This window comes from Engraulis encrasicolus, unplaced genomic scaffold, assembly GCF_034702125.1.
Source record: "Engraulis encrasicolus isolate BLACKSEA-1 unplaced genomic scaffold, IST_EnEncr_1.0 scaffold_28_np1212, whole genome shotgun sequence".
Taxonomy (NCBI): Eukaryota; Metazoa; Chordata; class Actinopteri; order Clupeiformes; family Engraulidae; genus Engraulis; species Engraulis encrasicolus.
The window spans coordinates 2,260,645-2,278,206 of NW_026945577.1; the positions used below are offsets into that span (position 1 = coordinate 2,260,645).

Consider the following 17,562-nt stretch of genomic DNA (forward strand, 5'->3'; position numbering starts at 1 on the left):
GCATCATAAGGCAGGGGGCCCAAACACTACTGAACAAGATCTACACAGAGCTCTACATCACTGAGGGAGAGAGCGAAGACGTGAATAACGAGCATGAAGTTTGGCAGGTAGAAGCAGCATCCAGACCACAAACTACAGATGACACAGCCATCAACTGCAATGACATCTTCAACCCCGTACCTGGACAGGAGGGACATATAAGAAGTGTCATGACAAAGGGGATAGCTGGCATCGGAAAAACAGTCTCAGTGCAGAAGTTCATCCTTGACTGGGCAGAAGACAACGCTAATCAGGATATGGATTTCATGTTTGTGCTTCCATTTCGTGAGTTAAATTTGGTCAAAGATGCCCAATACAGTCTTCACAGGCTCCTGCTTGACTTCCACCCTGAGCTTAGTGAGTTGGACAATAGTGAATACAAAGATTGCAACATCATATTCATCTTTGATGGTCTGGATGAGAGTCGACTTCAACTGGATTTTCAAAAGAATGAGAAGGTTTCAGATGTAACACAGTTGTCACCTGTGAATGTGCTGATGACGAGCCTCATTCAAGGAGCCCTGCTTCCCTCGGCTCGAATCTGGATAACCTCCAGACCAGCTGCAGCCAATCAGGTCCCTTCCCAGTGTGTGGACCTGGTGACAGAAGTACGCGGGTTCAGTGACCCACAGAAGGAAGAATACTTCAGGAAGAGGATCAATGACCACAGTCTAGCCGACAGACTTATCACACACATTAAAGCATCCAGAAGCCTCTTCATTATGTGCCACATGCCAGTCTTCTGTTGGATTGCTGCCACTGTCCTTCAACAGATACTGGAAGAAGAAAATGGGAGCGAAGCTCCTAAAACTCTGACAGAGATGTTCATACACTTCCTGCTCATCCAGACCACCAGGAAGCACCAGAAGTATCAAGAGGAAACTGAAGCAGATAGACAGAGGCTTCTAGAGTCCCACAAGAGTGTCATTCTGAAACTGGCAGAGCTGGCCTTCACACACCTGGAGAATGGCAATCTCATGTTCTATGAAGACGACCTGAGAAAGTGTGGCATTGATGTCAGTGAAGCATCAGTGTACTCTGGAATGTGCACTGAGATCTTCAGGGAGGAATGTGTGTTTGAACACCAGAAGGTCTACTGCTTTGTCCATTTGAGCATCCAAGAGTTTCTGGCTGCTCTGCATGTGTTCTCATCTTACATAAATAAGAATGTGGAGGTCTTGGGACAGTTTGTGAAAAGAAATAAAAGGATAACAGCATTGCCACTTCATGAGCTATTGAAGAGTGCAGTGAACAAAGCTTTGGAAAGCAAGAATGGACATCTTGATTTGTTTGTTCGATTCCTTCATGGCATTTCCCTCACGTCAAATCATGGACTCATGCTTGGCCTCCTGACACACACCCACAGCAGTTCGAAGAGTGTGGCGAAAACAATCAAGAACCTGAAGGTGATGCAGAGACAAAACATCTCCCCCGAAAGGTGCATCAATCTATTCCACTGCCTGGTTGAAATGCATGACTCGTCTGTCCATGATGAAATACAGGCTTACCTCAAGGCAGAGAAGGGATCAGTCAAACAGCTTTCACTGGCCCACTGCTCTGCCTTGGCTTATATGCTTCTTATGTCTGATGAGGTGCTGGATGAGTTTGATCTGAAGAAATACAAGACCACAGATGAAGGTCGCAGGAGACTGGTCCCAGTTGTACGATGCTGCAGAAAAGCAATGTGAGTTAATCTGTGCAATTAAATTCAAAAGTAAAGTTCAAAACCTGTTGCCATAAACCAAGGGTGTCAAAATCAAGCTCACAGACTAAATCCATTTACACCTAAGGCACCTTCAAAAGATGCTTTCTGAATGCCTAAGCCCTTTTTGGGAAAATAAGCCTTTAAAAACTTACTTATCTCAGCCTCTGACGCACATACGTAAAAATATTAAATGAGTTGCATTTAAAAGACCCAGACTTGCATTAGAATGTGTTCATTCCGCTCTAACACCCACTTTTTAAATAAAACATTTAAAAAGAATGAATCTTTAAAAAGAAGAATATCTTGAGCCTGAATGATGTGTCCATGCAGCATCATGTGCCTGGGTCAATGTTGCATATACGCAACATCCAGCATCAATGGGTTAAACTCAATATTTATTTTAAAAATGCATGGAAAAGATGCATTTGCGCATTTGTGCTTAAATCAAATTTCACAAACACTTGTTCCCATAATATACCAGTATGTACTGTATATGGTTGTTCAAATGTGCTGCTGTCAAAAATGTACTCAGCCTCCAATTGTGCTAGTGGTCCCATTTCTAATGATAGGGGACTGTTATAATGTCACATTATCAATTCTTTTACGATCATGTGTGAATTTGCACGTTTTGAAAGTCTTGCTGTAGGCGCATCAGATGAGGATTATTATAAAATGTTAAATGCTTCATACAATATAGCTCTGATTCATATTATGCTGCCTTCAAAATATTCGGTTACTACATCTATTGCAGCCTATGCACAAACTTAAGTACTGAAGGGAACAAATTACTCATTCCAGTTTTCTCTGACAGACTTTCTGGCTGGAAGCTAACAAAGACATCCTGTGAGACTGTGGCCTCAACTCTGCAGTCTCCAAACTCCCCCTTAAAAGAGCTGGACCTGGGTCTGGCTGACTTGCAGAATTCATTACAGACATTACTGTCTGCTCTTCAGAGTCCACACTGTAAACTGGAGACATTGAGGTCAGTAACTCTGGCAAGTGACTGGATTAGTAAATGTTGTTCACTACATGTACATCTATAAGGATTGTTTAGTAACTATTGACCTATGAGAATATATGTTGTTCACTACATGTACATCTATAAGGATTGTTTAGTAGTAACTATTGACCTATGAGAATATATTGCATTCATTTTTGCTCTCTCTGCCTCAAATGTTCTCGGTCACCATCATCTGAGTAAGATGCACATATTGGCTATGTAGGGATGGGAATCGATCCAACTTCCCTGGATCAATTCGATTGCGATCCAGGAGGTCACGATCCAATTCGATCCACGATCCGATCCGATTCGATTCGACATCGATCTTCTGTGTTGCTGGGTTGTCACTTTAACCCATTTATGCTTAATTCTAAGACCGGCTGTAAAAACCTAAGTATCTCAGCCTTTGCTGCCCACACAAACATGAAATAGCATGGTAGCCTACATGAATATGAAAGAGAGCTACAGGATGTGTTTGAGAAAATAGCGCCTATATCATTTGCAAAAGATCGATCCACAAAGTTGTGAATCGATATCACACTTTTCGAGCATGAATCAATATTGGATCGCGATTCGATCTTTTGAACCCAGCCCTACTGGCTATGATGACAACACTCTACCTTGCTCCCTTACCAAGTCCCCCGGGAATGCCTCAATCATGGTCTGATTACATGAACAACTTTTTGCGGTCATCTTGCGATCAAAATGATTTGTCAGCCCATTTATTTGTGGTTTTCTTAAAATGTGAGACCAATCAAGTGTCTAAATAGGATAAAATAAGAAATGACACTTGACTGGGTAGTGTCCCAGGTAATAGGATCTGCTGTGGACTAATATTTGCAGCCTTTCAGATCCGAAAGCAGTCCGACTCAGAAGCGTTTTGTGTGGCTATGTCATGGAAGTGCTTCTTCAGATAACATAGTGGTATATTGATATATTTTTGAAACTCAAGACTTTCAAAGTTTGTCAAAGAGGTGCATATGTTTTTTTATGAAGGGTGGGTGGTATTTTCTTCTTATTTTATTCCATAATTGTGCGGCATAGTAGGAAATATGCTGCATCACAAAAATGTATCATATTGCTGTGAAAAAATGGAGGGACTGGTATAATTTCAAACTGCTTTGCATTGCTGGTTGAATTAAGAAGCGATCAAACAATAACTAAACAATTAAGTAGGTAACATTTTATTGTTCTAGTTTAAAGTGTAATGTTTAGCCTAGAAATCTAGACGCCCCTAGCGACCGCAAATTGAATTTGCTCCCGGGGGCAGTCTAGCGGACCCCGGTCGTTTTGCGAGGCTGAAAGTTATCCGATGACAGGGTCAATCAAATCGCGAGGGGGGCCGGGCTACCTAGTAAACAGGAAACTCTCTGAGAAGAAGCATGGTGTCCGTCCGTGCTACGTACAGCACGAAAGTGTTTACTTAATTTAAAAAGCCTGGATGATAATACATTTCGTGGCTGACATGGATTGATGTAATAATACACCATGAACTTATCGGACACAAATAGATCTCAACACATTACCATTTGATCATTCGATGTTTTAAACTAGCTCGGTAAGCTAAGTTGAGCATTTTACAGAACCAGATAGTCACACGCTATTATCAGACTACTGTAGGTGTAGAATGAAATTGCGGCCCCAATTTCTAATAAGACACATGCCATTAAAAACGAGACATTTGGGAGCTTTGAAAGTCTTTAGGTAGCTTACTAAATAGATGGGATCGATAGTCTGGCTAGTGGGAGCGAGCTGACCGGGGAGCGTCCTGCGTTGGGAGCGACAATCAGGGAAAGTTATGGGTATACAGCTAGCTAGCTAACACCGAACATGCCATGTTGACAACAATCATAAATATAACCATTTAACAAGCCCAAAATTGCTCGACATTTCGCTGATTGGTCAAAGAGGGCCATGTGGTTGAAAACGAGGCATTTTTGAACTGTATAAGTGAAAACACGATTTATTAGGAAACTTGTTTGTGGCTGTGGTCATCACACGCTTTCACTGCTACGACGGCTGGAAGTTGCCGCTTCACCTACAAAGAGGCCCTCGCTAGTGGCTAGCTAACCTGTCGTCAATAACAGAGCTAGGTATCCAGCCTTGTATTATATGACTGCCCCAAATTCTAATAAGATCCATGTCATTAAAAACGAGACATTTGGGAGCTTTGAAAGTCTGTAAGTCGCTTACTAAATAGATGGGAGTGACACCTAGTCTACCGAGCTAACGGCTAGCCATGTATTAGTTATGGTATACAGCTAGCTAGCTAACACCGAACATGCCATGTTGACAACAATCATAAATATAACCATTTAACAAGCCCCACATTGCTCGACATTTCGCTGATTGATCAAGGAGGGCCATGTGGTTGAAAACGATGCATTTTTGAACTGTATAAGTGAAAACACGATTTATTAGGAAACTTGTTTGTGGCTGTGGTCATCACACGAATTCACTGCTACGACGGCTCGAAGTTGCCGCTGCACCTACAAAGGGGCGTGTCGCGTGTACGTTGTGAAAGACAGCTGTGACGTTACACAGAAGTGTGTGGGGATTGGTTGTTCCACCATCCTATTGCGTGACGTTGAGTGCTGAAGCAACCGTTTATCCCGCCCACACTGCCGCCCAGCCCTCCTAGACCCTGGTACAGCTTTTTGCTGTACGGGTCTGGCTGCGCTAGGCTATGTAATGTTAGCATGTACATCATTTTCTGCATGGTGAAATTACATGTTTGTTTCTCCTTGTAGACTTGGTGGTTGTCAGCTGTCGGATGAATCCTACAAAGCTCTGGCCTCTGCCCTGCAGTCCTGTGTCTCCCTGACAGAGCTGGATCTGGCTGATAATAACATGAGTGTGCATGGAGTCCAGCTTCTATATACAGCATTACACCACAACAACTGCAAACTGCAGACATTAAGGTATGAGTTTTTTTTTTCCTTTTTCCAGTTTTCGTAAAGTGTTTTGAGAATATGCCATGCAGTGTCAATTTTCCAAAATACTGTATGTTGTGGCACATTGAATTGTCCTGAGTGATGTTGTCAAGTCAAATCCATTAAAATGTGTATTTCTTAACACCTTTAATGCATAAAGGAATTGAATTGAATACAGTGGAGTTGTAATATGTATGTTTTAAATGTGTTGAATAATTACCTTTGTCATTGTTATTATGTCATAATTCTATGGAAATGGCTGCTTTGTCATTGTTATTATGTCATAATTCTATGGAAATGGCTGCTTTGTCATTGTTATTATGTCATAATTCTATGGAAATGGCTGCTGAACTGTAATATAGTTGGTATGCCACTAATATCCCTGTGTGGGGGTGTAGAACAGTAGCAACATGCTGCATACTGTACACCAGTGGTGTTGTCTACAAAGCGGATTCCAAAAAAGTTGGGACACTTTGTATTTTGTGAATAAAATCAAAATGCTGGTATTTTCAAAACATCTAACATGTTAATAAGGTATAGCATTATGTACAGACAACATATCAGTTGTTAAAGTCGAGCAGAATTATTGTTTTGAGGTAATTATGTGATCACTTAAAATTTGACCCATGCAACAAATCTCATAAAAGTTGGGACAGGGCCAAAAGATGTTGCAATAGTTGGATAATTCTAAAAATGACACAAGGAAGAATATTTTAAAAGGAACTAGATTGACTGCCAACATGAATGCACAAATAAAATACCATCACATAGAGGCTGTGGCACTCAGCAGCGAATATTTTGAGGGACTAATTACTTATCTATTACACATAAAGATTGAATTATCAAAATTGCAGGCATATAAGGCCTATTTCCGTAATATAGAGTTCTGCGTAATCATTGCACGAGTTATGAGATCATGACATACTCGTGGTAAATAAGCAAACTATGACACTCCAACAATGACAGCTCTCGAAAAAATGACCATAAACACAACACTTGATTAATGCACATGATGCAGACATTAATCAGTGTTGCGTGCGGAAAAGCTCATTCTATGGACCTAGTAGACATGTGAAACTGTCCTCTGATTACAGAATAGAAAATATTTCATCATTTTTGAACATTATGGAGTCATGCACCCTCTAGGTTATATAGAAAATGAATACTTCAGCTTGATTTAGTGGTCAGTCTGAAAGACAGCAAATATGATGGTAAGGGGGTGCAGAGGTGACTTGGTTATGGTCTTCTTACTCACGTAGAGCATTAAAATGATTGTTGAATGATACATACAGACTTTAAACAGCAAACATAGCTACCAAGGCATTATATTTTGGAGCACCGCCTTTAGATATTGCCCCATAATGGTGGCAAATTTCAATCTCTACTATGTTCCAACAGTGTGGTTCCATCATAAGAGTAAACAGGTCACAAAATTGTTTTCTTGCAGTCAGGATATGCCACATATTAAGCATAACAAAAAAGTAAACAAGTTGAAGAACACACCTATCAGTTGAGCTGCTGAAATCATGTCTCGCATATCAAAATATCTAATTTTTGAATAAAATTACGCCATCAGTCAAAGAATTTAACTATTCAGTCTCATCCCTTGTGTTGTGTTTAGTATTATCGAATATAAAAAGCATTTTATTGGCCCTGTCCCAACTTTTTTGGGATTTGTTGCAAGGGTGAAATTTTAAATGATCACATAATTACCTCAAAACAATAATTCTGCTCAACTTTAACAACTTATATGTTGTCTGTACATAATGCTCTACCTTATTAACATATTAGATGTTTTGAAAATGTCAGCATTTTGATTTTATTCACAAAATACAAAGTGTCCCAACTTTTTTGGAATCCGCTTTGTACGTGGTACTCAGTAATGGCCATCAGAAAAGATCGGGGATCACAGTATACCCACCTAAAATTGGTAACTGTTCCATATACCCAGATAAAATGTGTTGCTCAGTTTTTAGAATCGCACAGCCATGTGCCACAGCCACAGTGGTGACTCATCATGGCAATAAGATCGCCATCTTCTGACATTCATTCAGAAATTGCAGCTGTAAACCCATGCCCACATGGCACCTGCATGAAACTGGAAACTTCTCCACGCTCAGTTGCACCAACTTGGCTGTCTTTATGATTCTGAGTCATAAACTAGACCTACTTTTACTGCTTTTGCACATAACTTGTCCTACTATGTCATTCTGATTCTGATAGATTCACCCATTACACCAAGCAGCGTTTTTTCTCCCTTTTTTCTTCCTCATTTTCCTCTGTGTAGCATGCATATATAGCACCACTATGAGAGCAGGCAGAGTTAGTGACAGTGCAATCACCAACTCTGTTCTTCATATGAATTCATGTTCTTATTCATAATAATATTCCAGCACCAAGTAAATATACTTAGTAGGCCTATCTTTTTAGTTGTGCTATGATGATTTCTGTCATTATTTTTGTACAGTATTCTGTATATGGTCAAGTCCTTGTATGCCCTAATATTGCCCTTTTGGACGTTATAGTCACTGGGGGAAAGATACAGAATACTAAAAGTTTCATTGACCACCCCTGAATGTATCAAATTCATTTGCGCCATTATATAACTGCTGCCATGATATAGCGAACGCTACTTAAAAGAACATCAAAACCAAGACGGTGGCACACAAGAGTGGCCATGCTAAAAGGCTGACATCTAGTGCTCTATATCCTTGTCATGTGGTTAAGATTCACTCTAAAATTATTGATTGCAGGGGCAAGGCAAGCCACTCACCAGAAGATCAGAATGGCTCCCCCGCCTCTGAAACACTCCCTTCCCTTCACGGCCCCCAAGGGGCCCCGAGCCCTTGTTTAGGAACCGCCTCTGGCTGCCCAAATATACAGTATACCCACTACAAATGTAGACTACACAACTGCTGTACATGAACACGGAGAAGAAAAAGGGCCAGTGTGGATATGAGTCATAATGGCTCTTTTTCTGTTGTTATGTCTCTTTCAGGATCTCCCCTAACTCTCTCTCAGGTGATGGTTGTGTTTGGCTGGCTTTCACTCTGATGTCAAACCTCTCCGCTTCAACAAGGCTGGATTTGGACAACAGTCCCCCTTCAAGCCCAGCACAGGAGCTATTACTTGCCTCATGGAGGAATCCTGCACATGTGCTTGAAGACCTTCGGTATGATGCTTTCTGAAATGGATTAGATTATTTTCCGACACAACAAAGATTGCTTAAGACAAGGACTCAAAAATGATCATTATGTTAACTGTTGAAGAAAAGTAATTTGTGCTGTTATGTTCTGGACTTACTTAGCTTTTTATTACTTTACAGACTGTCTGGTTGTCAGCTCACTGATAAATCCTGTGAGGTTGTGGCCAATGCTCTACAATCAGCAAACACCCTGCTGGAGATGGATCTGAGTAACAATGCCTTGGGAGATTCTGGAGTTGAATTCATCTGTAAGGGGCTGTCTAGTCCTCACTGTAAGCTGCAGACATTAAGGTAGGTGGTCATTGTCTTGCCCATTAGTCTCTGCTATGTGGCATTCTTTCTGTCACTAGAAACACATTGACATCCAACATGTCTGCCCAATGTAGGACGATATATTTGACCTCTTTCATCCAGTAGACACAAACACAGTAAACAAACACATTTATTTTCCATCACACGTAAAAGCAGCATTGTTAATTCTAGACAACAACCATTAGTTGCACACATAATAATGTCTTGATCAGGCAGTGGCTGAAGTGGCTGGGCACTCTCTAGGCTGTTGTCCACTGCCAGGTTTCTGGTAGGCTTACAGCTCGAAACAGCTCAACTCGGAAGCCACTTTTTGCTTTTCGAATAGGCACAACACAGCAAAAAGAGGTGGCCGAGGCACGTTCTGTTGAGCTGTAAACCTAACAGAAAATCGGCAGTGTAAAAGAGGCATCTCTCTCCCACTCGCTCCTTTTTCCCACTCTTCACTTCAACACCCCCCCCCCCAAAAATAAATAAATAAATAAATAAAAATAATAATAATAATCATAATTTTTTGATCAAATGTTCAGAGGTTGTAGATGGAGATTTTTGTCTCTCTCTCTTCTTGTCTCTTCTCTTGTCAGAATTGGTCAAAATAAAGCTCGTCATCATTATTTAAATTGGTGCTAATCATTGTTTTAACACCAGAATCTCTGCCAGTCAGTGGTTCTCAGTCATTCTCATGTCAGTTGGAGAGATCAGTCTTTATTAGTCTCGTATTAGGTGCCTTGTACTTAGCAAGAGACATCAGCCAGTGGATAGCCTACTAGCAGTATCACAATATAAGGATTTAAACATGAACAGAGTACAAGCCAACGTGCTGATTGCTGAGACAAAAATAGCTTTCTAACACTAATATTCTAAGGCAGGGGTGTCAGACTCATTTAGGTTCAGGGGCCACATGCAGCCAATTTGATGTCAAATGGGCTGTACCATTCACGCAATTGTGAATATTCTCAAATATCTGCCTCATGACAGAATCATATAGTCAATGATTTAAAGTTGGATGCAAACCTGATATCTTGCAGAAACTTAGTAATGGATAAGAGGTTTCCTTCTGTAAATGTTTTTTTTCCTGGTTCATTCCATGTCAATTCACACGATTCCCTGGAATATCCCCAGCCTGGTGACCCTGTTCAATTTGCTTGATACAATATTGCGCAGACAGATGTATCAAATGTACATTTCAATGCCAACTGAAATAATACCAAGTGTCAGCATCCTACCTCTAACAGTTTTGGTGATCAGGCCCTCCAAAATGTGGCTGCCACACTCACTTTTGCAAGCCAGGGAAGTGTACATAATTTACAAGCAGACATGGACATTTCTAGTTTTAGTTTGAAGACAATACAGCCCTATAAATGACCATATCCCTTGTGTATGACCCTGTTCATTAGATAGTGTACTTAAAAATAGCATGGCATAACTATTTTTGGAAATATCAAAGCCCTTAGAACTGGATTTGTAAAAAGCATGATTTAGATTTATGGCATTTTGGGACTACAGATCTTGAAGGTGTACTTCTGGAGTTACAATTGATGTTCTATATTTAAGGATGCTCACAAACTTTTACTAAGCTGCGTTAGTTGATTTTGTTTACCTATGGCAATGGTTGCCAATGGGAGAAAAAAATATGCCTTGTCTTGATTCAACTGCCATGAATCAAAGACGAGTATTTGACAGAAGAGAGAGGTGGTGAGTGCCTGGATCTTTATGACTGGTGTGCTGTATCTTTGGTGTATTTTGCTATAATTATACGGCATAGTAGGAAAAATGTAGCATCACAAAAATATGCGGCATATTGCTGATTACATGGGAAATCACGAAAAACTGGAGGGACTGGCATAAGTTTAAGTTGCATTGCATTAATGGTTCAATTACGAAGAAATAAAACAATAACTTAGACATGTGTAGGAAATATCCTAATCATTTTATTGTTCTAAATTTAAAGAGACAGTTTGGTCAATTTCAACATGCAGTTGTATTACTCACGCTACCCTTGACTTGTCAGTACCTGGTGATGCCACATTTTTCGGCTCAGCCCTTTCCGAGATATGAGCAATTCTAATGGGGGCAGCGTTTGTATACATTTTTAAAAAATGAAACCTAGACCAACTCCAAATATTTTCCCAAAAGGCACTGCTGTTTGCTAGTTGTCTGCTGATGTTTTATAACCTTTTGGATGTTTTTGGGAATAAATAAAAATGTTTTTTTGAAATGTAAACAAAGAGCTGCCCCCATTGCAATGACCAGGATCTCGGAAACGGCTGAAGAAGAAGAAAAAAAAATCTCAGGCACTGACAAGTCCAGGGTAGTGTGAGCATTACACCTGCATGTTGAAATTGACCAAACTGTCCCTTTAAGTATGTTGTTTGTGTAACCTACTTCTAACTATTTCACTATTATGACAAAATATTGTCTTTACCCGCTGGGCTTGCGTTGCGTATCAATAAAACCTACAGTAGGCTCGCTACTAAAGAAAGGAGTGTACCACCACAGAGCAAAAGCAAAACACACAGATGGAATTAGTAAGTTAAAAGTATTGTTTTAAGAATAATTAAGATGATAAGTAGGAGGGTATTAATATTTAATAAATAGGGGAGTGAATAATTTAGTGCATATCTGTCCTAGATGGACATGAATAAGCAAACAACAATTAGATAAATAAAAGAGAATCTGCAGATTCAAATAAAATAAAAAAAACACAAGTGGTTACAGTCAATAAACTATCTGTATACAAAGTGCAGACATTAAAATCTGTAGCTACATTCAACAGATAGGCCTACAGTAGGCGCTATTAATCAACCAACTTGCAGGCTAAATCACCCGGGTGAGTAGATAGAATTCTGTAAATAGGACAGATAATTTAAACTATAGTGGATCGTTCAGTACACTGTATCACAAAAAGAGAAGAAGAAAACAAAACAAAATAGAGAGGTTCATTCAATCAGTTCACAACAATTCTTATCTGAAGGCCAGGCTCGCCACAGCTGTTGCGGTAGTACTTGAAGGCGAATTTTTTTTATTTATTTTTTTAATTTTCCCAAAAACAAATGCAGTAAAGCACTGAATACGAACCACCAAGAAGGCAAGTTAATCTGAATACAAATTCATGGTTGCTTATTTATTGTTTAATGCCACTTATATCCTTAATGCCACTTATTATACTGCACAGCAATAAAAGCAGGGTGCACAGCAATATGTTATGCGGGGGGGAAACAGGTAGAGGATTGTGCTTTGTGACTAACAACACCTCGAGAAAAGTGTAATTACTTACACGGATGAAATCTTCAGACCCAAAGTTCCAATTTTAACTCACAATACCTGTGTAATAAATCAATTTGACATTGTCCTGAAATTATAGTTGAGTTTTTAATATTTGTCTTAACAGTTTGAAAACACACATAAACTGATTAAAATAGCTACTAATGGAGTAAAAATGACCAAATATCTGCCGGGGATGCATAGTTTTCCAAGTAAGGAACCTGTTTGAATGAATCGCTTCCTGACCACTGCTTCTCCTGGAGACGCGCAGTTAGTAACTCCTTAAAGGGGTATGCCACTATTTTGGGGCTTAATACAATTAAAATTGTTGGCCAGTGTTTATAAAGGTGGTAAAGTGTCTTAGTTTTCATGTAAGCCGTTGTCTTGCTTTAAGACAAGTTAAAAGAGGGAGCATGTCGCTAAGCTAGTGAAAGTCAATGGATCCGTGTAGCATGTAGCAATGCTACATGGATGCATTGACTTTCACTAGCTTAGCGACATACTCCCTCTTTTAACTTGTCTTAAAGCAAGACAACGCTTAACATGAAAAATAAGACACTTTAACTGTATTAAGCCCCAAAATAGTGGCATACCCCTTTAAAGTTCCTAGTCCTTGTGTAAATTATGCTTTCGGCATTTTTATCTAATCATATTAACTTCCGTACATAATATTCATCAGTTGAAACATTTTGAAATGTTTTGTTTAGCTTACATATAAGGAATGTTCATTAAAATGTGAAATAAAAAAAATAAAAAATCACTGTAACTAGTGTTCAAAAATCGGTATGGTGCTCTTAAAATAATTGTTCAAGAAGACGCTTTTGCACACCTCTGTAGGTGGGCAGGTGCGTAGGATATTATCCCAGTGGGGTTGTCATTCAAGTGTAAAGAAATCCTGCATACTGTCCATTCCACCAACAAACTTTAATACAACATGAAGAAGGTCGGATGACCGAGACAATGTATTAAAGTTTGTTGGTGGAATGAATTCATAGACAAAACCTTAGCAGGTGAGCTGAAATGTTTTCTTACTGTGGGGCTAAGCCCCCCCTGTCTCTCAAACCTAGTGACAGGCCTGGCACACTGGGTTTGGACTCGGACATCACACCAATCCGATCTTCAACGCTTTTGGTTTTATGAACACAAGAGACATGAAATTATAAACGGATCGTTATGTTGCTAACCGTAACGTTTGGATGCTATGTAAAATGCTAGCGACCGACTAGCCACACAGTGTTGAAAGATACTTACAAATAATCTTCACGGTTTAAAAACCTGCAACGCTCACAACAACTCTTCACTCCGTCAGTGGAGTAAGTAAACACTTTTATCGCAAAGTTGACTTGCAATAATACACTATTGAATGGTGTATTTTATCTGCGGTAAGCTTCAATCAGTAGACATCAATAGACGAGGACAAACGGAAAGTCTTTCCAAAAAATGAAAACAGCCCCACGAGCGGACTCTGTTCCCATGGCAACGGTATGACTCCACGAGCGGATGACCTGGGTTACATTTGCTTTATTTTCTGCATGATGAAATTACATGTTTTTTTCTCCTTGTAGACTTGGTGGTTGTCAGCTGTCGGATGAATCCTACAGAGCTCTGGCCTCTGCCCTGCAGTCCTGTGCCTCCCTGACAGAGCTGGATCTGGCTGATAATAGCATGAGTGTGCATGGAGTCCAGCTTCTATATGCAGCATTACACCACAACAACTGCAAACTGCAGACATTAAGGTACTCGGCTTTCTTCTTTTTTTCCAGTCTTCGAAAAGCATGTGAAATATGTTGTGGCACATTTAATTGGACTGGACCAATCTGGACTTACTGAGCCTTTTTTGCTTTACAGATTGACTGGTTGTCAGCTCACTGATAAATCCTGTGAGGTTGTGGCCAATGCTCTGCAGTCAGCAAACCCCCTGCTGGAGATGGACCTGAGTAACAATGCCTTGGGAGATTCTGGAGTTGAATTCATCTGTAAGGGACTGTCTAGTCCTCACTGTAAGCTGCAGACATTAAGGTAGGTGGTCATTGTCTTGCCCATTAGACTCTGCTATGTGGCATTCCATCTGCCACCCGAAACACATGGACATGGACCAGCATGTCTGCCCAACATTATGTATTTGACCTCTTATCTACAGTAGGCACACAGTGAGCACACAACTTATTTTCTGTCACATGATATATATTTTTTGGAGGTTGTAGATGGAGATTCCTGGCTTAGCAATTTAACCAATGCTACCCAAGGCTATTTAATTGTACAATAGTAATGCAATGTTTCATTGTAAATCAGCACATGAAGCAAAGAGACTGTGTGTGCACTATGTTATAATGCAGTGTGTATGTAGGGAAGATAGCAGGTGGTTGGACTGTATATTAGATTAAGAGGTTGCGCCGTTCAGTAATTTCATCGAACACAATCAAGGAGTGCCGGCCAGAGCACCACTTAAGGCCAGAAGGATGTTGAATGGGGGGTTTGGTATGAAAGGATGACGCCAGACGGGTTGATTCAAGTTAACTTCTTCTATTAAACTTCAATTGGTATCATAACATGGGTGTGTGTGTTTTATCCTAAACAAAGCAAATAAAATACAACAAATCAGATGCTGCCTGTGGCATTACTATAACATTCACACCACACTAAGTTCCATACTAAACATTAATATGAATAACTGAGGTATATAAACCGGAATTACAAAGGCAACATGTGATTTTGGCAGGTTCGACACAATCTACCAAATAACTAACGGATTACTCACAAATAGACAGAAATATGCATCAATACTAACGTAGCATTATCTAAACCAGGGGTGTCAAACTCATTTTGGTCCGGGGCAATGTTCCCTCTAATTTTTTTCGGTGCCTGAGCAAATGCACTACAGTCCCAGGAAAAAGTTTGTACACCCTTTGAAATTTCTTACCTTTCTGTCAAAATTGGTCATAAAACATGGTCTTATCTTCCCGGAAATCACAAGAAGGAACAACCAGAGTCTGCTTTAACTAATTCAACCCAAACATTTACAAGTTTTCATATTTTCATTGGCTATAAGATGTAAACATTCACAGGACAGCAAGGCATAAGTAAGTACACCCTTGCATTCAATAGGTTTTAACCCTAAGTTAGTCGCAATAACCTCAACCAGATGTTTCCTGTAGTTGCAGATCAGATTAACAAAACAATCTGGATGTATCTGGTCTCCCTCTTCTTTAGAAAACTGCCTCTCGTCAGCAAGGTTTGTGGGATGTCTGGAGTGCATAGCTTTCTTGACTTCATGCCATATAATCTCAATTGTTTTTTGTCAGGGCTTTGACTGGGCTATTCCAGAATGTGTATTTCATTATTATGAAGCCATTCTAAAGTCGATTTGCTTCTAAAGTATGGGTCAGTGTTTCCCATACATTGAGGAAACTATTTTTTTAAATTTATTTTTTACGATTTCCGTTTTTGTTAAAAACGATTTGAATTACGATTTCCTTCGCATTTTCCTCCTGGAGTAAATACATCTTATAGAGAAAACCACAAGTGCTTGAAAGACAGAGGGATCAAAAGCCTAGTCAAGTTGTTGTAGTTAACTTGGGTTTGGGAGCAATAAAAAAAACCTTCAGAGAAGGGACAGTTGGGATGAGTTTACTAACACTCCCCAGGCTTTGTTTTACAATGAGTTAGTTAGGTGACAGGCCTTCATTGACAAGGCAGAGGAGACATCGGGCTGCATATAGAAATTAATGTGTAATGAATGTGAATATACATTAGGGCTGGGACGATTAATCGACTAATCGTGACTAATCGACTATGAAAATTATTTGGAAAGAATTTTCATAGTCGACAAATCGTTTCGTTTAATTCAGTGCTTTTTTACTTACTTTTCTAATGCTTTATTGAAACCTAAAATTGCCCCGCACGTATTAATTGAACGTTGTATCTCTGAGTAAGTAAGCTACTATCATGATGTAAAGCTCATTGGGAGCTCAGGGACCTAATTTTAATGGTTTCTTTCATTTTTTTTCCCCAATTTCCTTGAAGATTAAAATGCTAGAGTACTTGAAAAATGTATCGTTTTACTAAGCGACTATTCGAAAAAAATAGTTGATGGATTAATCAGGAGAAAAATAATCGTTAAGGACAGCCCTAATATACATAAATGTGTAATATGTTGTTCAGCCCTTTTAATGGGAGGAATTTTGAAAAACTGGCCCTGTGACCAGCACCCCTCATGTAGAATGTGTACGCCTATTAGACCTATGATTTTTGGCCCAGGCCCGAGCCCGAACCCGAACCCGAGCCAATTTCGGGTCGGGTCGGGCCTGAAATGTCACTCATTACGTTCGGGTAGGGTCGGGTTCGGCTTCTCTATCGTTGACAGTTTTTTTTTTTTTTTTTTTTAAATAAATAAATAGGCTATGTAGGCTGTGCGTTAATAATATTCCACGTCAGTTGATAATCCAGCAGTGCAGTGCCTGCTGCTAGAATGCACGCGCTTTCCCTCGCCTCTCCCTCCCATCACAGTGCGCTGAGGCATTTCGGCCGTGTTTTGGCCACGAGAGACGCGTGGTCTGCAAAAAACAGAGGTCGCCTCATCAACCCGACACATACTGTAGCCTAATAAACTCTTGCAATGGCAATTCAAGAACTCCTTCATTCCTGTTCTGCTGCTCGCGTCGTTGTTCTTCTTTGTCTCGCTGTCTCTCTCTGTGAAAGTGCCGCGCTAGATTTTTAAGGTCGTACTGCTGCTGTGGCTTATGGCCCAATGATCAGCCGGTCAAAATGACGGACGCCCTTAAAATTTTCCGCCAACTCTTAAAAAAAGCGTCAATGATGGTTTATCGCTTAATGTAACCTCTGTGCACTGCAGTGCAGCATACACAGAAATATAAAAGATGGCCTGCATGTTTATACAGTCTATTTAACTTAGATTTCGTAACAAAATACTTTAATGGCTTTAATTTAAGGGCTTTGATTTGTTATCATAGATCACCCCTCCTTATAAATAAAATTTGAAATTTCGGGCTTCCCTCGGGCTCGGGCCTACACATCCAATAATTAGTCGGCCTCGGGCCGGGCCCGGCCCAATTCCCATGGGCCCATGTCGGTTCGGGCTTGGATTTTT

General features: G+C 40.1%; 1 protein-coding gene across 1 annotated transcript in view; it reads left to right on the forward strand.

The window, feature by feature from the left end:
• Positions 1-17,562, forward strand: part of LOC134443149 (NACHT, LRR and PYD domains-containing protein 12-like) — a 343,863-nt gene that overhangs the window by 24,585 nt on the left and 301,716 nt on the right. The window contains exons 5-9 of the mRNA XM_063193056.1: positions 1-1,723; positions 5,495-5,665; positions 9,003-9,173; positions 14,021-14,191; positions 14,304-14,474. The exon at positions 1-1,723 is cut by the window's left edge and continues 75 nt beyond it. Of these exons, the coding sequence (XP_063049126.1) occupies positions 1-1,723; positions 5,495-5,665; positions 9,003-9,173; positions 14,021-14,191; positions 14,304-14,474 (2,407 nt within the window). The remainder of the gene's footprint in view (positions 1,724-5,494; positions 5,666-9,002; positions 9,174-14,020; positions 14,192-14,303; positions 14,475-17,562) is intronic.